The sequence below is a fragment of the Penicillium citrinum genome (genome assembly GCF_028827155.1).
Source record: "Penicillium citrinum strain IBT 23319 chromosome Unknown utg000004l:1.0-2404223.0:1.0-2405248.0, whole genome shotgun sequence".
In the NCBI taxonomy this organism is placed as follows: Eukaryota; Fungi; Ascomycota; class Eurotiomycetes; order Eurotiales; family Aspergillaceae; genus Penicillium; species Penicillium citrinum.
Window position 1 is genome coordinate 741769 of NW_026622689.1, and position 20148 is coordinate 761916.

General features: G+C 47.9%; 4 protein-coding genes across 4 annotated transcripts; 2 read left to right on the top strand and 2 right to left on the bottom strand.

Moving 5' to 3' along the window:
• Positions 1 to 1415: 1415 nt before the first annotated feature.
• N7469_005214 (Clr5 domain-containing protein) lies at positions 1416 to 2471 on the bottom strand (the record flags this gene model as incomplete). Its single annotated transcript, XM_056644134.1, has 3 exons — positions 1416 to 1788; positions 1833 to 2291; positions 2344 to 2471. The coding sequence occupies 3 exons, from the start codon at positions 2469 to 2471 to the stop codon at positions 1416 to 1418; spliced, it is 960 nt and encodes a 319-aa protein (XP_056500948.1).
• A 6113-nt stretch (positions 2472 to 8584) lies between these two features.
• swr1 (putative SNF2 family helicase/ATPase (Swr1)) lies at positions 8585 to 13597 on the bottom strand (the record flags this gene model as incomplete). Its single annotated transcript, XM_056644135.1, has 1 exon — positions 8585 to 13597. The coding sequence occupies one exon, from the start codon at positions 13595 to 13597 to the stop codon at positions 8585 to 8587; it is 5013 nt and encodes a 1670-aa protein (XP_056500949.1).
• A 447-nt stretch (positions 13598 to 14044) lies between these two features.
• N7469_005216 (uncharacterized protein) lies at positions 14045 to 14683 on the top strand (the record flags this gene model as incomplete). The annotated part of the gene is made up of 3 exons (XM_056644136.1): positions 14045 to 14173; positions 14270 to 14581; positions 14648 to 14683. The coding sequence occupies 3 exons, from the start codon at positions 14045 to 14047 to the stop codon at positions 14675 to 14677; spliced, it is 471 nt and encodes a 156-aa protein (XP_056500950.1). The 3' UTR covers positions 14678 to 14683.
• A 1034-nt stretch (positions 14684 to 15717) lies between these two features.
• N7469_005217 (C2 domain protein) lies at positions 15718 to 20000 on the top strand (the record flags this gene model as incomplete). The annotated part of the gene is made up of 5 exons (XM_056644137.1): positions 15718 to 17639; positions 17693 to 17878; positions 17931 to 18399; positions 18464 to 19048; positions 19104 to 20000. 5 exons carry the CDS (start codon positions 15718 to 15720, stop codon positions 19998 to 20000), a joined length of 4059 nt encoding a protein of 1352 aa, XP_056500951.1.
• Between the last annotated feature and the right edge of the window lie 148 nt (positions 20001 to 20148).

Genomic DNA, 20148 nt, shown 5'->3' on the forward strand with positions numbered 1-20148 from the left:
ATCCTGGTCGCTGCAATTAATGAATCTGAAGCGTAGCAGCTTCGACTGATCTACACACATACAGTAGTATAGGAAGACCTCCAGTGGCACAAGCCACAACACTCTTACACCGATCCTATGTCTCAACTCTGCGACAACTGCATTGTGCTCGAGCCTCGTTTCACTTTTCCAACGTTTTTACTATAGTGCATCATTCCGATGCGGAGTCAACCGGCCGAAGGATGCAGGGTCGGATGCAGGAGCCGGGAAGTGCACAAGGCCACGGGGTATAAAACAAACTAGGGAAGGCTCTCCGGGGTGTAAATCATGATCGGAGAACATATTCACCTTCGTCACTGTGCATTTTTAGTGAAACAATCTTCTCACAGGAAGATTCTTCGTAGAAAGTGTAAAAAAAAAAAGAACAAAGCGTTTCACGCCATCGTTATACTTTGATGCACCCAAATCATAAGCTATGAGCTCACGTAATTGTTCCCGCGGAGCATTGATCCCTTCTACAGTACATATCCTATAACTTTTACCGAAGTATATCCAGCCTTCGCTTCCAGAGCAACGGTTTGCCCCAAAAGTAGGGCCGGGTTTCAGATGAAGATCTCCCATTGGAACGGTAGATCATGCAATTTCGACAGCTGTTAAAAGCCGGCAGAAGAACGGTGGATACTAGTTTAAGTCCGAATTTAAGGGCCCTAGTACTCAAACAAGGCAAAATCGAGAAAAGAAAAAGCCATATGGCATGCGTTTTGAGAGGGGCGTACCTAGTATCCCTACACCAGAGCCCCATTATTGCGATCTTGATAAAGTTGGTCCAGCCTACGCTAAAATGATTCTAGGCTACAACAACAGAGTCACGAGATTGGAACCTCGTTTACTGTAGACCCTGTTTAGCTGGTGGAGCTGTAAAGTCACCACGTGCAGGTGAGGGAGATTGCGAGTAGATAGATTAATTGACTCGTTTTATTGGATGGGAAATTGGATAGTATCAAATGAGAAGTTACTCCGTTGTGGCAAGAGTAGAATGTAAAAATAGATTCAGACCAGAAGAGGAAGACGTTCAAGAGGCGCAATTTGAAAATATTGAGATTATGAAACCAGTGCACAGCAGAGGTTATATGAGGTATCAAGAATAGAGAAGATGATTCCGCCAACGCCCGTCATTCAGAAAGTAGACAAAAGTAAAAACAACCACCCACGAGTGCAACCCCGAGTATGTCATACAGAAGATCTATTAGATACAGATCGCCGCCCATTTTACAATGCTTGAGATGAAAAAAAAAGACATGAAAACGTACAATATAAAGCGAGTAAAAGGAGAGAGAGACAAGGGAAAAGAAAAAAGACAAAGAGGTATCACATAATATCACAACCACTCAAACGCCAGTCCCAATTTCTGCACCAGTGTAAAGTCGGTCACGATTTCAAGAAGAGTAAGGCATCATAGGTGCACACATGACCGGCTGACTGGCAGGAAGAGAAACCATATCCCCATGAGGATGATGGTATGTTGAGTGATACTTTCTGTCGTGGTGCTCAGGATGCTCAGGGTGGCCATGTCCGTGGCGGTTTTGTCCATAATCATATTGAAGAGACATGGTGCGCTTCCAGGGCTTTGAGTCGTAAATTTGATAGTCCTCCCCGGAGTAATGAGTAAACTCCTGAGGGTAGATTCCATGGGTTGGAGGAATCATGTAGCCGGAAGCCGAAGCCGGAAGAGGTGCGGTATGAGGAACACTTGATGGTGGAGTAACCGGTTCAAAGGGAACCGAGTACCAAGGGGCTGGGGGTGCATGGCTTGGTTAAGGCCCAAGTCGAGCGAAACTGCGCGAGGGGGCCACTGGGCCATTTGGGCAGTCGTTGTCCCTGGGCTTGGAATACATGACTCGGGCGAGAGTGGGAGAGTCGAGTAAGTTGGAGTTACAACAGATGAGGTATTAACCATCAAGCCTGCGGTTGTAGATGTTTGACCGGGGTGTTCGAAAGACGAAGTTGATGGACTGGGATCACTGAATGAATGTACTGTTGAGGAGTGGTCTCGGATCAAGCCATCGCCAGATGGACTAGGAGTCAATTGCTGCGAAACGATGTTATGCTGTGGCGCATAAAGAGGATGCGCCCACTCCGGGTGTTTAGCAGAGTCTCTCAGGATCGGCGATTGTTTCTGATTGCGAGGCGAGGCAGTGGAGGATCTCCCATCCTTTTCGAATTCGTCGTCTGATCCTTGAGGTTTCTTGCGAGTTTGGCGTGATGGTTTTGTGACGCGCCACTTCTTAAGACGGCTGCGCAACTGCGTTTCACTAGAAGTATGTCAGCTGGGATGTTTCGTATATTTGGGATGATTCTACTCACCTTGGATTAAAATCATCGGAACGAATCTGCTTAATGACCTGCTTCAAAGGCCATTCCTCCTCCATATACAACTTTGCAATAAGGGCTTTCTTCTTCTCCCAAACATCAGAAGATATCGAAGTCTTCATTGTTATGTGTGTGTGTGTGTGTGGGTGGGTGTGTGTATATCAATGTGATGAAGTTATAGATTGGGACGATCAAAGAACGGAAATAAGAAAAGGAAGGGAAAGAGGGGAATTTGGGGAAAGGAGAGTGATATAAGTAGAAATTTAACGAGGAGAGAAGAGAAGTAGAGAAGAAGGAGAGATATAAACTCGGCCAGTAACCAACTTCCTCGCCCTAATCGGCGATGGGCCTGGATCCTCCCTCCACCGCAATCTCCCACGGTGTCGGGTCTGTCAACGTTCCCTCTTTTCCTCCCTTTTTCCCACTCACCCCAGCACGCATGGTCGATCATTTCTCGGGATTGGCATGACGATGCTTGACGTGGTGGTCCTGGGTGGATCGACGGTGATCCTCCCAAGTGGATCATTGACATCTCGCGCCATCGTGCATCCTCCAGTCCAAAGTCAGAGCCACAACCAAACAATCTCAGGGATTTTTTTTTTTAAAAAAAAAAAAGATTAAAAATTAAAAAAAAAAAAATTTCACTGGCCAGGCAACTGGCTATCCCTCATTTAGTGCTTGGCGCAGTAGGGTGTTCGTGCAAGACAAAGACAGCGGAATCGACAGATCATCTCTCCGCTGCGCCCCCAGTCAGGATCTTATTGACAGCTGACAGATCAAGATAAATGCTTTACTCATTGCTTCTTTGGTATTTACTGGAATTCCTTACTACTGTATAGTCACTACCGCTACCATTATCGCTGTCCCTGCTGGTTTCTCCTCGGGGCTACGTGATCTATCAAGTACATATCCTCTCCGTACCCAATTCCAGCATCCTGCAGCTCCGATGTGGACTGCGTGTTTTACACTTCCCCCTCATCCGGTCGGCCCAACCCTACCAAGATGGGAATTCCTCCAGTGTATGTACCGTCAAATCGTCAAAGTTCCTGCAATTGGTCTTTGCCTCGCGGTACCGGACTAGCCTTGTGAATGGAGAATTGAAACTTCCCGGACCAGATAAGCCCTCTCGAATCCTTTTTTCCCCCACAAGCCCAAAGGGAGAGAAAGAGAGGATCCACTCTTAAACAGGAGCAGCAATTGAAAGGAACCACTTCTTTCCAAGGCTGTTGTTGGCTCTTCTCCGGTTCTGCTGTACTTCGTAGCCTTTCCTCCTGGTCCTGGCCCTGTTCGAACCATCCTCCAGGTGGAGACTAGTCGGATCTCATTGAATCCATGAATTGCCGATCATTTCCCGGTCCTGAGAATCTCACGCGGTGTCTGTTGGAGTGGACTCTGCATCCGGACATCTTCCCTAATGCGGAGAGATCAGAGCCGTTGAGCGGTTTCAAACCTTCTCATCGGCTTTGTTCTACGGCTGCTATACTTCGACATGTGCAAATTTACTCCAAAATATACACTATTGAGGAATTAATTCCACTCGCCGGGATCTCCATCTCTCCTTCGTATCGAAACGGTGACTACCTCGGCTTCGATCCTCCGCCCTATCAAGAAAGAACGAAGGCTGGTCCAAAATGGAGTCATATTGCCCTAAGTTGAATCTGGAGTAGTCTACCAGAGATGGTATACAATCTAGCACGAGGATCCCCCTGCGCCTTTGACGCCCACACCCGCTGTGGAAACTTTCGTTCTCGCATAGCCATTCTGTCACTGAGCTGGAGTATCCCGTTGATGCACCATCACTCCTTGGACACACTCTCCTCCTCCTCCTCTTCCTCCCCGGTGAGTTCTTCCCTTTTGTGGAACAGCGAACTCTTCTTACGCCGAATCCGCTAGGAGGCAAATAGGAATGGTGTGTGCACTAGTGGGAAAACCCCCTCCGTGATGAAACCAATCATGACGATATATGTGGAGAACCAGTTCGTGCGCGCGCCAATCGCCCCGGTCGTGGATCATCTATGATCTTCCCGGGTCCTCAATAGTGGATATAGTGGATCTATCTTGTCTCCAACGATGGACAGAGCCGCCCAGTAGTGTACCAGATGAGATGAAGCTAGCAGACTATCATCCCCCGGGCCAACCCTACCTGCGCCTAGGTCAATGCCAGTTCAATCCTCCTCCTCCGTCTCCTCTCCTCTCCTCCCAACTGACTCTCCTCTGATTCTCCACAAGGCTAATAGGCTGACTGGCTGACTCGCAGCGGGTACTTACTCCGGATTATAGTTAGCACGACGTCTCTCCGTACTCCGTACATGGATCATACATAGTAATGCAGTATACTTGGAGAGGAGAAAGCTGCACAGACCGGTTCAAGTCGCCACTGCATCCTGCACAGTGTCCATACTCCTCCTCCTCTCCATGCCAACAAGATGATCCCCGCTACCAATCAATCTTGACCTGGCGGAGGTTTGAGTTGGGCGTTCTAGCGGCTGCATACTGTCACACACCGGACGATGCAGAACTGTCAATGTAGTTAATTGTCCCGAGGGAATTTTGCCATGTGCAAAGCTTCTTACATAGTACCCCGTACAACCGCGTTTCAAAATTCAAATATCCGTATATCCTGTCGATCCGGGCCATCCAATTCCAGTACCATTATTCACTATTGCTTTCCCCGGACTCTTTACCCAACGTGTTCCCTGCGCCGAAGTTCCACGGTTCAACAGCTCGGGAATCAACAGGGTGAAAAAATGCCGTTGAATTGGCCACTATTGGATTAGAATTGGGACTTTGTGGACGTTGGAATCCGCCACCATCGGCAGCACTCGCCGGTAACCCTAACCGTTTTTTTTTTCTACTATTTCCCATTTCTTTGTTTGGATGACAAAGTCAAAAAAAAAGAGCCCAAGTAATTGGTTTAATTCCAAATTTGATGAATTCCATTAATCAATTGGATTAAATGGGGTTTACTTTGGTAAGGCACCGACGTTTCTATCCAGTTGGTCTGGTCGGCTAACCAACCTCTCTGGAGTCATGGAAACCATGCAGAAGTGTTATGTCCCAGAATATACCAGTATATAGTTCAGGAGAAATACAAAAAAGCTGGGGAATATGTTTAACTACATCGATCGATCAATTACTTCGTAGTAAGATCGGCTTTACTTGCACTGGTCTAAGCCAATGCTTCACCCCAGCGTCTAAACAGTAAAGAAAAGGCGGCTGATACCGCGGGGATGGAGAATTAGTGTATCACAGACCTCCATTCGATATTAAATTATGGAGATGAAGATTCGAAAATAGCCCTTAAGCTATGACTATCAACCAGAGATTCCCCCCCCCCCCCTTCTTGGACGAGACTTCACAGGGTCATTTCTAACTTGACATCCACTCAAAACATCCCCCTTTTCATAGACAGACCATTCCCCCGACCCAATAAAATATTACAATCCTCTCTAATTACAAGAAACCTGAGCAATCAGCAACCACCTCCACTCGATATTTACACTATAGTTGGGTTCCGGATCACCGTGGGTCTACTGCAGCTCATGGCAGTTCCCCCGAAGCTTCTCAAAGCGCTCCAATCGGCCGGGATTTCATCTCCAGATGGGGTATTCCCTCTGCGAGATGCTGTTCACCAGTCACAATCACGCTTTGGTGATCAGTGGATACCTCCTCCCCTCGTGAACGCCTCCATCTACAGAAGTAAACGAGAAGACAAGATCCAGGGAAAGCGAAAACCAATGACCAAACCCCTAAATGTCCATTAAGCTTCTTCATCTCTAACCGATTACCACCCTAATATCTTCCATGGTAAAGATAACTCGGCCGGGAGGGAGAGAAGCTTCCATCGAGCTTGTGCAGAAAGTGGCCCATGGGTCCTGGATATGACCCCAAATGTACTCCAACGTATTTCGTATCAGAAGGATCCACTTGAGCCCCGCCTCGAAACCTCGTGGGCACGATGTTTTAGAAAGTTGTATATTGTACCGGAGTATAGACTTAACTCACTGAACTAATTCTTAGCGTGTCCTACCTACTCCCTACGAGGAAACGGTAGAAGTGCGCCGGATATGAAGTCCCAGACGAGCCACTGTTACTCCGTAGGTTCTTTCGGAAACGTCTGGCCGACTACGGCGTCAGTCAATAGAAAGGGGAGATCGACGTGATCCCGAGAAGATCGACCGGGCGACCCTGATCCTCCATAGCTGCGAATGGACCACCTGGTCTGTGAACCGACTCTCCGGATCCTCATCACGGTGCCACCCTAGCCGGTAGCCGGTCGAGAACACATCTCTATACTGTAGTGGTGTAGTCATTACGATGGAGATGATACTGTACTACTCCGTATGTATACCATGGACCGGGAACCCGATATAGCCCTACTTCCACCATAAAGGCAGAAACATGGACCATATACTCTGTGCTATTGTACAAGATACAAGACAGACTGTCCCACAGATCGGACCAAGAACTCTATCAAAAAAACAGTTGCATGCAACAGTCTCGCAGCTAACGTTTAGATCAGAACTTTGAACAGTCAGCCACAAAAACGGAGTCAGAATTAATTCCGTGAGAAGAGCAGTTGCATCAGGAGCACAGGGCAAGTCTTCCATTCTGGGTACCAACATGATCCATGATCATCTTCATTCTCCTCTAGTCCTCCCTATCGACCCAGTCTGTCGGGAATTCCCTTCAAAACACCCAACGTGCACAAAAGTGGAGTCTCTCTAATTCCCTATGTAGCATGGTTTACTCCGTTAAATAAACAAAAAAAAAAGACTGCAGAGTGGACGAAGTAGTACATAGCGCACATTGAACTAACTCCGTGTACGGAGTATACTTGGTATAAAACTCCACTTAGGGCATGTGAACCTCATTTAGCAAAGGGGGAATTCTCCGGTTTACCTTTTAAGCCGTTTAAATTAAACACAGTATTTGTCATTTGGCAGAGTCTGTACTGTATTGCTACAATTCCGATCGGATGTTCTCTGAGTTTCGGAAGATCGAATCCACTTAGTGGAAGATATACTCATTTTAACTGGATCTATCTTTGACGCCGTCGGAGTTAGACCCTATACTAACGCCTAGTTGAGACTTAGTGCTTATTTCCAGGGAGCAATGATGTCTTAGTATCTCTGCACCGGTGTAAATGGCTAATCTGAAAAGAAATTCAGAATTTCTTTTCAGGTATATGCACAGAGACACCCCTGATGTACAAAAGTATCCATAATAGATTGTACTATAAACTAGCACCACTCCTTGCTTAGAGGGAGATCTCGCCTCCAGATTACAAAGTGGATCCCTTTTTTTTTTGATGATGGATCCCCATCTCAAGAAGATCTTCATATATAGATTAACCCAAATGAACTATTATCCGTACAGCTACAAATCGGAGTAAAGCAAAGGAAGAAACAGAAAAGAAAAGAAGAAGAAGAAAAAGTAGACCCTCATCCACAAGTCCTCAAACTCAAAAAACCTTATGAGGAAACGGTAATTAAAAACAAAGACGCTATTCCCAACCTGAATACTCTGGTACTATACAAGGCAAGCATATAATTCCCACTCTGTACTTTATCTCTGGGAATTTTTTCCTGGTCTTTTAGGGCTTTGGGCACTCAAACATTCCCCACTTTGTGTTCGAAACTATTAAGTTTCTTCTCCACTGCACTACATGTCGCGTGGAAAGTGGATTTGACAAGAGATGAAGAAAGAAGAAAAACAATCCAACTATAAGAGAAGTCTCGGAGATATAAGAGAGGAGTATAAAGAAAACAATAAGCCTGAACCGGGGAAGAAGAGAGCTTATTTCGAAGAGGAATATCAGAATTCAAATATCAAAAAAAAAGGGTAGATTGTAGCAGCAATACAAAAAAGAAAATTAAGAAAAAGGGGGATATTCCGAGGGGAGAAAAAAAATAAGAGGACTTAATTAGGTATTCAGCTCCGATAGAAAAACAATATGCATTTGTGAAACGTTGAGGAAGCGTGGGGCCCTGAAGACTCAAACTAAACAAGGAAAAAAGCCCCCGGGCCATTTTCACTTCTGACAATAGAACGAAGCTGCAGAAGAGAAGGAGAAATGCACGCCAAAAGAAAAGTGTAACAAGGAGAAAATAATAGTGTAATGGAAACAAATCAGCTCAACAAGAGTTTCTTTTCTCTTGCTATCCCTGTGACAAGGAGGATGTGAAGGAGGTGGTAGAGGTGATGGTGCTGATAGTGCTGATGATGATCAGGCCTATCGGCGTCGTTTCAGGTGATGTTCCTTGCCCTTCTTGGACTTTTTCTTATTTTTGTCCGGAGGTAGGACGAGAGGCTCGTCTTTCAAATTCCACTCCATGAACCGAAGCAAATAATCATCGATATGACCGGGTTGAGATTCAGTCTCGACACCAGGAGCCGAGGTGGTTGTGTTTGCATTGGTGCTATCTTCGGCATTTGGCAAGGGTGTACCGGGCTGAGCAGGTGTACCATGTGAAGCGCTATGTGCTTCTTCAAAGTCACCATCATCGGCGTGCTCGAGCTCTTTCTGTGCATTCTTGGCTGCATCGATATCTTCCTTGTCCTCTGCCTGTTCGAAGGCCCGAGAGCCAGTTGGCACACGATTACCCAAGACGCGGTCCATGGCTGCACTAGCCTCGTCGTGGCCGTCACGTTCATCGGTCTCGTCGATGAGGTTGCTTTGTTCCTTCAACTTTGTGAAGTAGTCTGTGGTGAACTCGCCCTCTTGGATAATGACGTCGTCGAGCATTCGTTTTTGGTTGGCTTTGCGGAGGATGTTGGATTCGATGGTATACTCGGATACGAAGCGGTAGATGTGCACGTCACGGGTTTGTCCAATACGGTGACAACGGTCTTGACATTGTTTGTCCATTGCCGGGTTCCAGTCCAGATCGTAGAAGATGACTGTGTCGGCACCTGTCAAGTTGATACCCAGACCGCCAGATCGACTGGACAGGATGAAGGCCAAGATGCGGGGGTCGCTATTGAACCGTTCGGTGAGCATCTGTCGCGATTCAACCTTCGTAGTACCATCAAGTCGTAGGTAACGATGTCCGTGAATATTGAGGAACTGCTCCAGAATGTCAAGCATCTTGGTCATTTGTGTAAAAATCAAGGCTCGGTGGCCACCGGCTTTGAGGTCACGCAATAACTTGTCAAGGCGCTGAAGCTTGCCACAATCATACTGCAATAAGCGCTTATCTGGGAACGCAATAGAAAGTCGCATTCGCGCTTCATGGAAAGGATCGTAGGGCTGGTCTCGAGAAGTATTCGTCAATAGACGTGTTTCCACGGGGGTCAGGGCAGCTTCAGTCGTGCCGGAAGCGACAGCAGCAGGGGTAACACAGGCAAATCGCTGAACGTAGCCATCCATATCGCGGGCCCGCTCTTCCAAGGTCAGAATCATAGATGCGAGAACAGAAGATCTGCTTGACAGCCACTCAGCCATGTTGCGCTTGCGCAACGGAGCATTAGAAAGCGCATGCTCTTTAGTGCCGGCTCTTAGGAATTCTATCAGGCTGCTACCGTAGATAGGTCGGCGACCGTGACGCTTCGATTCAAAGTAGAGGCAACGCTCAAGTTCAGCCATTCGTCTCTTGCGACAAGCATTTTCCAGGGACTCAAGGATAGTTTCCATGCGCGAGCCATCAAAGCCCATCTGCCAATTTGTACGGTTGTATTGGCGCTCGCGGAGAGTTTTGAATGGTCCAAAAGCCATAAGTCGAATACTGTCGTCGGCCAAACGCCGAGAAATGTCTTCCCGAGAGACGGGCGCGAGGTTCAGAAAATCCAGGTCGAGTTTGGTCAAGGGATGATCGAAAAGCAATCTTCGTCGGACCAGGCCCTCTTTCATCTTATATTCTGAAGCCACGGATCGGGGCATTGCGAAGGAAGTGGAAATGGGTCTTGTCTCGAATAGGTCGGGATGATTGCAAACTTTACGTAGTTGCATAAGGCAGTGGATGATAGACAAGAAATTGCCAGAGGCCAAGGTCTCCTTAGTCTGTGCCATTGACATGAAACCATCGTAGAGGAATCGCTGGCGTTTGGAAAGTCGACAATAGACCACGTGCTCGTATTTGCCAGGCATCTGTTTCTCGACATCGGCCTTCAATCGCCGTAGAATATACGGTCGCAGAACAGTGTGAAGCTTGGTGACTACTTGCTTTGCCTCGTCATCCATTGTTTCTCTCCCGTGTTCAAGAATCTGTTCAACTGGCCGACGGAACCATTCGGAGAAGTCTCTGAGATCAGCGAAACCTTCGACGCCGGCACCTTTACCATCAGAGGGCATCAGGAAGAAGAGAAGAGACCATAGCTCTGTGAGATTGTTCTGCAGCGGGGTACCAGTCAAAAGAAGTCTGGCCCTGGTTCTGAAGGTAAGTAGGGCCTGCCACCTCTGGGATCGGAAATTCTTAATGTTGTGAGCTTCGTCAAGAATCATATAATGCCAGCTTCTCCGCTTAAGAGGTTGCTGGTCTTGTAGGACGAGCTGATATGAGGTGATGAGAACATTCCAGGCATTGTCATCGGTCCAACCCTTACGCTTTTGTTTGCGTTCCTCTTGGTTGCCATAGTAGGTCATAATCTTGAACCCTGGACACCACTTCTTGAACTCCATTTCCCAGTTGAGCATGACACTGGTGGGCACCACAACAAGATGCGGACCCCAGATACCATGGTCAACAGCCAGATGGGCGAGCAAAGCGATGGTTTGAATTGTTTTACCGAGACCCATTTCATCGGCCAGAATCCCATTAATATGGCTGTTGTAAAGACCCGCAAGCCAGTCCAATCCATAATGCTGGTATTCGCGTAATGTGCCTCGGAGTAGATGTGGAATAGGCGTCTTCAAGCCAGGCGCTGGAGAGTGGCTGGATTGCAATGATTTGTCGATAGCGGGCTCGTATGAAGAGACAGATTCGGGCTCTGACGGTTTAGTGGCGAATGTTCCAGGAGAGGCCTCGCTCGATAGTTCACCATTGGCACGAGTATCTTGATTTAGCTCCCCGGTGAGCTCAGGTCGATGTATCACCTCATCGACTTCCTCTTCCTCATTCACGGAGGGTTTGGAGTCGGATCCTGTGAGGTCGACTGACTGTTGTAAAGCAGACTCTTCGTTCATGGGCGTATCGACCATTGAAACATCTTCCGTGTCCCGAGGATCTGCTATCGATGCTTCAACGACCTCCTCTGGTGTGCCTTCGGGAGTCGACCTTTCATGCAAGTCATTGTGCTCGAGTGACCCTTGATCAGGATCGGCTCTATTCTCAGCTCCGTTGACTGGAACCTCCGCCTCAGATGGCAGCTTCACATTCAAATCTTGATCATCATTCATCACATCTTCAACTTCCTGCTCTTCCACATGCTCCTGCTCTTCTTCTCCGTCTTTCGCAATCGGCAGATCCTTAGAAGAGAAGAACCCGAGCAAGCCAGGCCCACCACTCTCATCTTCGTCCGAATCCTCTTCGCCTTCACTATCTTCCTCGTCGTCGTCACTGTCGCCCATATCATCGTCCATATCAGTCGAATTGTCGCTATCGTCCATCATCACTGAATCAACATCATCTAATTTGGAATCTCCTAGGGTGGCGTGCGAATCAGTTTCATCTGGAATAGCTTCGCTTTCGTTCATCAATGATGGAGTAACACCGGAAGTAACAGACAGTTGATCTCCGGTATCTTCAGCTGGCAGATTGGCGTATTTCAATCGAAGTTCTTCCGCAGTAAGACCGGCGTCATCATCCACATTAGTATCCTCATCCATATCGGACTCCGACGTAGACATATTGCTCTCGTTCTCTGCGTCAGAATCCGATGAGTCCGAACCGTCCTCTTCACCCTCGCTGGTTGGAGCATCACTATTGGCTTCTCCAAGAATTTCAGATCGGCGCTTTTCAAAGAGCATTGTTGATTTCTTGATAGCACGATCGAGGGCCTGCTGATCCTGTACTTTGCGCTCTTCTTCCCAACGTGCCAATCGAACTCGATCAATGTCAGCACGAGCCAGATCAAACATCTTCTGCAAATCTTTGCCCAGTTGTTTGCGCTTGACTCGAACCTCCTCTTGCTGTTCACGAAGAATGTCCTCCGGATTCTTATGGCGTTTCCTGTAGGCATCAGCACACCATTGTGCGAATAACTTGGCCATCTGTCGGTGGCGCTTGTGTTCTTGGACCAGTAGCTTTTGGAAGTATAACGCATGCGAGACTAGATGATCTTGATGCGAGTATTGTGGTGGTGGTTCTTCCTGTTGCTCAGTGATATACGCTGAACAAACATCCGAACTCAAGGGACCACCGGGCTCTGCCGCATCCTGTACTTCACGACGTCTCTGAGCTTCTTCCAAGGCCTCCTGGTCCGACAATATATTGGGCGCATCCTCATTCTCTATCCATTCCCTAAACGAAGTATATTTCTTGTTGGAGATGTGGCCGGGGTGTCGCACAGGTAGAATCGGCTTCTTGACTTTGATCCGAAGTCGCGGGACCTTTTGAGATCCATCATCCTCATTCCCTACATCTCCATTTATATCTTCTATATCATCGCCGTCGGTGAGGGATGCTGCGGATGCGGAGGTGCGATCGCGAAGGGAACGAGGACTTGCGCCATTTGCGCCGGGTCGAGGGAGCTGTTGGGTGCCGGAGCTTCGAGATCTGACGCGCGAATGACTCGATTTAGCTGCTGGTGATTGTGAAGTCGACGGTTGTTTTGTAGAAGCGCCTTTTGAGGGTACATTTCGGGGTGATCCATTGGTGGTCGGTTTGCCACTATGCTTTCCATTGACTGTGGCACGCGACTGGGTCACAGCCAGTGGAGATGACGTGGCCGGCTTCGCGCTATCACGATGAGTCTTCTTCGTATAGTCACTTTGCGCCGCGCGAGTATGTCGTTTATCAGATTGAGGCTGTAACTCCAGAGGAATCGCGTTTGTCCGAGACGATCTTCGCTTGCCTTCTAATTGGAATGAAGTTGGCCCCTCCACCCCTACCTTCTTCCACGGTGGTGACGGTGGTCGCGGAGTTGACCGACGCGATGGAGTGGTATCAGTCAGTCTTCTCTTCTTCGATGGAGGACCTTCTTCTAGTTGATGGGCTGATTCATCGTCTTTCGGCTCGGCAGGGATTCCTTCGTAGGGGTCAGGACCAGGAATTTTCTCCGGAATCGACGCTTCGATATGCGGCGAGTCGATCACAGGTGTTGCATGTTCATCTTGGGCGGATGGACCATTTGGACTGCCGTTTTGCATGACTTGTAGTCGCGGACGACAGGGGTCTTCTGCGCAGTTGACCCCAGTTCTCCCAACAATGACGCGGTCGGAATAGACGATTTGGGCATCAGAGAGTAGGTAGAGATAATTCCAAATGCCACCAGAAGTTTGGCATGCTTATCGGGTCTGTAGCGTGGATGAGGATGAAAAAACCAGTGAGGATGAGAGAATACGTAAAGAAGTGGTTTTTTCGCCCAAATGTTCTCGTCAGCGCGCCGCGTTTGGGGAGTGTCTCACCGCCTTTGGGGCAGTCGACGCAAACCTCAGACACTCCTCCTTCGCACTTCACAGTCCACTTCATCCTACTTCATCCACTCCCGACTTCGATTCTTGGTGGATTGAAAGTGAGTTTCATATGCAAGAGATGAAGATTTAGTCTCTGCTGTTTCTTTCTTTTGTTCTATTTCTGACGTCAATTGCTCTCAGATGCTTCCTCAACGGATCCTGGCCCGGCGTCTGCCCCAGGTTGCTGCTCGCCACGCCATTGCTCCCCGCGCAACCTTCTCGCAGGTTTCTGCCCTTCGTGCTACTGCGGAGGTTGAAGATCCTCTTCAGGTACGAATTTCGAAAGCTCGCCACATGACGATGCCCGTGGTGCCCGCATCGTCTTATAACCGGCCTTCTCCGAGTACATGTCTAACCGAATTCTAGAATGGAAACTACCCCAACCCTCCCCGTGTGAAGCGTCAGTTCAGAGATCCCCATGGTGGCTGGTGGGATGCGCAAGAGAAGCGTAACTTTGGCGAACCCGTCCATGAGGACAATGAGATTCTTGGTGTCTTCAGTCCCGAGCAATATAACCACGTCTCCGCCGGCAAGGGTTTCGCTCACCTCGGAATCTTTGTTGCGACTTTCCTCTCTTTGGTTGGAGTTGTCAGCCTTTACTATCCCGACAAGCCTAGTGTCCCCAAGACCTATGAGGATGGTCTAGAGAAGGAGCTGGGAGGTCCCAATGCCGTGCCGGTGAGTATCCCACCTCTTGGCAATAAAAAGGAATAGATTTATCTGACACTTTATCTCTCTATATAGGCCCGCAAGGCTGGTGAAGACAAGTGGTGATTGCAATCGGCCTTTTTTGTTTTCTCTATGTGGGTGTGTCTGTGTAAATACCAATACGACTTTCTTCCTATCTTCGGCGTCATTTGAGAGATTCCAATGATCAATAGAGACATAGACTAGTCTGTCTGTCTGTCTCGTTTTCATTGTCATTCAGAAATTTTCTCAATCAAAGAAATGCAACTGTTCTTTTGTTTCATCCCTCCTCTTTTATTTGCGATGGCTCGATGACGTGGGGTAGCGCATATCCCTGAAGCCACAATACAATCATATGCGACTCCCAGCCAATGAGCTCAAATATGTGAAAATCTGCTCAGACAGCCAGGAGCTCATTCTTCTTGCTTCTTACGTTTACTATTGTCCCTCGGCGCTGAGTATAAAGCATCTGTAGATCACTCTGGATGCCGAGACGGTATGACAGGCTTAGAACACCATAATCCTTGTGTACAGTTCTACTCCAAATATAGCTATGGCACAAGTCTAGCAACATTCCATTTATCATATTTACAATCTACTCGAATCCCCTCCTGCTATCCCAATCCAATATTCCTGGAATATAAAAACCACCCTTGCGTTGACTACATCAACCCAGTCGCACCCGCATTATCCCTTCACCCCAAGACTTGGCTAACTTTTTTTTTCTTTTTTTTAATTCTCTCCAATATCCAAGTCTACCAAATATTCCACCTTTCCTTGAGTAAATCTCCTCTATCACGGACTCAAATGCTCATATCGGGCGCCTATCTAGTCGGACTTTCTGTGTTTCGCCTTTCTCTCAACTTCCCTTCTCCTTTCCTCAAGTAAACAACTCCCCACCTCCTCCAACCTCCAACCTTCTCGTTCCGCAACCCAACGTCACAACCTGAGACATTCGCCTAATATTATCAACAAAGAGAAAAACAAACAAATTATTCTCGACTCTTTCGCTAATATCACCAACATCTCAGTCCATCCTAGCAAGTGGTCTGCGTCTTTCATGGTCCCGCATTCCACTTGCTCTCCCCTCCGATCTTCCCTCCATAAACCTGCAACCACATCGCCCCATGTCGACAGCATCCAGTCAATCCCGAGGAGTTAACCGACGGATCAACAGTATTCAGAATGAGGGTCGCCATTCGCGCAATTCCTCGGTCTCGCGCCGTCGTCCTCTAAGCGCTAATGTCGCTAGCAGCCACGCTCTCCGTGTAGCCTATCTGGCCTATCTCCTCAGCCCTCGTTCGCGTCGCATTCAGAATACCCCCGCTGCTCCAACACGACCGAAACGATCATCTACTTCGATCCATGACTTGATGAGTGATTTCTCCCTAATCAGGGATTCGAAGAGCACAAGGATTCCCCATGGGTTCGTGTCCGAGCTGGAGAAACGGTTGACCGGGGTATTGATAGGCAAAGAGAAGAGAAAAGAATATCAAGATCATCTGGTAGTGCGCACTTTTGCCGTCTTTCTGAATACCCTCAAAGATGATTCATTTCGCAAGCGCATGGAAAAGGACCGTCGGGCAGAAGATCTCGTCCTCATCTTTTATTCAAACGCCATTAAGGAACTGAGTAAAGGGAAGGAGCAAGATGACGACAGCTGGAAACTCATGGTGGATCGACATGTCGCTCTCTTCGTGCGTCTTCTGGCGCTCGTTCTCAAAGGTCATGACTGGGCCAAGGATCGTCCGGAGCTCGCCAATCGATTGTCGGTGCTGGAGAACAAACTTCTACTGCAGGATCAGGATTTAATGGAAGGTAATGGCACGACAACAACAGAGGTTGTGGCTCCGCTAAGCTACGATGTCAAGGATATGCCCTTGGTGCAGCATGTAGCAAAGATCTTTGGCATGACAACCAGTCAAGCCCAGTCGGAAATCGATAAAAACAAGTCAACCTGGAGTGAAAAGGCAGCATTGCAAGATCTCAAGACCTATCAAACGCATCTCAACCTTCAGACCCATAAGACTCTATCAAGGGACGATTTTGAATCTGATGAAGCGTTTGAGGCATGGAAGAAGAGCGAGGGGCCTGATCTCTCTCAGATGATGCTCGCCATTGTTCAATCCAACCCGGAGCTGGCAAAGAGTACACCAGGAGCTCTCCCTTCTATTAGTCCAGCCACCGAGGATGATCTAACGAGAACCTCTTCTGGTCGCACCGGCCGAATGTCTCATGCATTCGACCAGCCAGTCGATTTGTCCTCGCTTTCTCTCGGCGGTGATGAATCAGAGGAATCCGACACATATACTTTCATCCCACCGGACCCTCGTGAAGTTTACCGACATATCCTCTCTCAAGCCCTGAGTCATGATCTGCGAGATCGGGAATTAGAGGCCAGTCAAGCCTCGTCTGATGGGCCTTCGATGAAATTACTGTCGAAACAATCTACAGAACTGCTTAATGAAATATGTCTCCGCTGGCGGATCCCCAATTTCTCTCGCATTGTGCTATTCCTTGATGTCGTTCAGAGCAAGTTTGTTGACAATGAAATCGATCTCAACACTCTGGACTCGGCTTTTACTTTTGTGAAAGAGTCACCATCCAGTGAGCCTCGATCGAAGCGCAGCAGCATGGCCGTCTCCTCCGTCTTTGACAGACAAAAGTGGACAGTTCATGATCTTTCAGTGATGCAGGTATCACTAGCCAAGCTTCATGAAGCCATGCTCCGCGAATTATATGATGTTATGATGGATTGTTTTGAAGCTAAGCCTCGTCCGCTTGGGCCTGTGATGTACATTTTGGAAAACCACATCCAAGCGGATCCTAGCTATACAGAAGACCCGGAGGATATTGATCGATTTTCCTCGTATGTACAAGAGGGTCTTGCCCAGAAGGCGACTGAGAAGTATCAGAATATGCTTGGTCAATTGGTGCCGGTCGATGGAGATACATGGGAGTTTGACAATGTCATTCAGCTGGGTGACTCGATTACAAAACTCGCCCTGAAGATCCAGAAGCGGTACAGGAATAATCCCGAGATTATGGGGTAAGTGGTGAAAAATGGCTGTCTGTTGGCTTACATTCTCTAACTTTGGATAGCGTCAACCCCTACACAACATTATGCTCTAGTGTCCTACCGCTCTTTGCGGAAGATGCGCATGAAATGGTTATTCGAATCATAGACCATGCCAAGTCTCGGGGAGAAGAAATCGACATCGATGAAGGTCTTGATTTGTATAAGCAACTTGCCAAAGTTCGACAACTATTCAACAACACGATTGAGGGGTACGTACGATCCATTCCTGACACTCCACGCCTCTGCTAACTAATCCCACAGAACCGAGTTCCCCTTCCACGTTGAAAGCCTGTTAGAAGAATTCGTTTGGAGATGGCTTCGCTTGACAGATCAAAGTGTGATGGAATGGGTCAATCAAGCCATCCGAAAGGACGCATTTGCTATTGGAGCAGAAGACGCGGCCAATCTACCTCTCGACGAGAATCGACACAGTGTCTCGGTGATCGATATATTCCGATCATTTAATGAAGTCGTCGAGAACCTGGTACAAATGGAATGGGATGATGATCTCCAGTATGCGAAATTCATGACTGCTCTCTCCAACTCGATTGGTAAGGGCGTGGCAAAGTATTGTGAATCCTTGGAGCAAATGTTCGCCCGGGAGTTGGATCGTCTTACTCCTGAGCAAGAGGCGGCATTGAATCAGACCACACAGGAGAAATTGATGCAGTTTGCCAAGGATACCTGGACGAACAAGGATAAAATTGAGCCATTCCAATTTTCTTCCGAGGTGAGTTTGATGCTTTGCTCTTTCTCTACCTTCTGTCCCTACTTATTCCGCTAACAAATGACAGTCCTTGGTCAAATTGAACAACATCGAGTATGCACTGTCTCAGCTTGACAGACTTGAACGTGAAATCAACGTCGACGGATGTGCGGATGTCATTGCAAAGAATACTCCTCCACAACTCAAAAAGGTTCGCAAGTCCACCACCTACGTCTTTACTATCAAAATTGTGGAGGCCGAAGATTTGAAGGCTTGCGATATGAATGGTGGAAGTGACCCTTACGTGGTCTTGGCCGATGAATACCAGAAGCGAATTGCAAAGACCCGCATCATTTATAATAACCTTAATCCCCGTTGGGAGGATTCGGTGGACATCACCACTCAAGGTCCCCTGAATATCATTGCTACAATCTGGGATTGGGACGCAGTGGGTGATCATGATTATGTTGGTCGAACATCCATCAAACTTGACCCCGTTCACTTCAGCGATTTCCTTCCAAGGGAATACTGGCTGGATCTCGATACCCAAGGACGGCTGTTGCTGCGCGTCAGCATGGAAGGGGAACGCGACGACATTCAATTCTACTTTGGCAAGGCTTTCCGTACATTGAAGCGAACGGAAAGAGACATGACACGACGAATCACTGAGAAGGTATGAACTGGCTCCCGACCAAAAAGGTCCGACATTATATTAACTTCTTTACTAGCTCTCTGCGTATATCAGTCACTGTCTGTCGCGTCGAACCTTGAAATCTCTACTATCTCGAGGTCTCAGCATATCCAGCGTTTCGAACTTCTTGAATCGAAATCGAGCACAACAAACCCCAACAGGGCCAACACCGGCCGATGTGGAAAACGCCTTGGACCCTCTATTCAACTACTTCAACGACAATTTCGCCATCATGAACAAGACACTCACCGGAGAAGCCATGAGAATGGTCATGGCCCGTCTATGGAAAGAAGTATTAGCAACGATCGAGAGCCTTCTCGTACCACCACTATCCGACAAACCTTCTCACCAGAAACCCCTAACGATGCAAGAAGTAGACATCGTCTCAAGATGGCTCTTACTACTCCTCAACTTCTTCCACGCAATCGACGACGAAACCGGCGAAGCCAACGGCGTCCCAATCGACATTCTCAAATCGCCGAAATACCATGAAATCCAAAGTCTCAACTTCTTCTACTTCGAACCAACAGACAATCTGATCCGTACCTCCGAACGAATGGCCTCTGCAACCGCAAACCGCCAGCAAGCAAACCGCAACCGCGCCTCAGCACCAGCACACCTCGGCGCTACGGGACCAGGACACGGTGGTCTGGGAATACCAGCCGCACGTCGTGCGAAGAGTATCATGCTCTCGCGAAATCTGGGCACGATGAAGAAGGTTAAAGAGGAGAAACGTCGCGAGGCACAAGCCGATCCAAATGACGATATGATTCTCCGTATTCTCCGCATGCGTCCTGAAGCAGCGGGATACCTACGAGATAGAAGTCGACAACGCGAAAGACTTGCAGCGTTAGCAGCAGCCGATGCAATTGTGAAACAAAGTTTGATGGCTGGTGTTGGCAGTCGAATGAGTGGAACGATTCCTAGACGTTAATCTGATTTTGGTTTTTCCTTTTTCTATTCTGTTCTCTTTTGTTAGCCTGTTCTCGTATACCGAATACTATGATATATCAACTGCAGATCGTCATTCACTCTCCTCAGTTTAGTGTATCGTATGTCGTGCTCAGTTTAGTCGTGTAGTC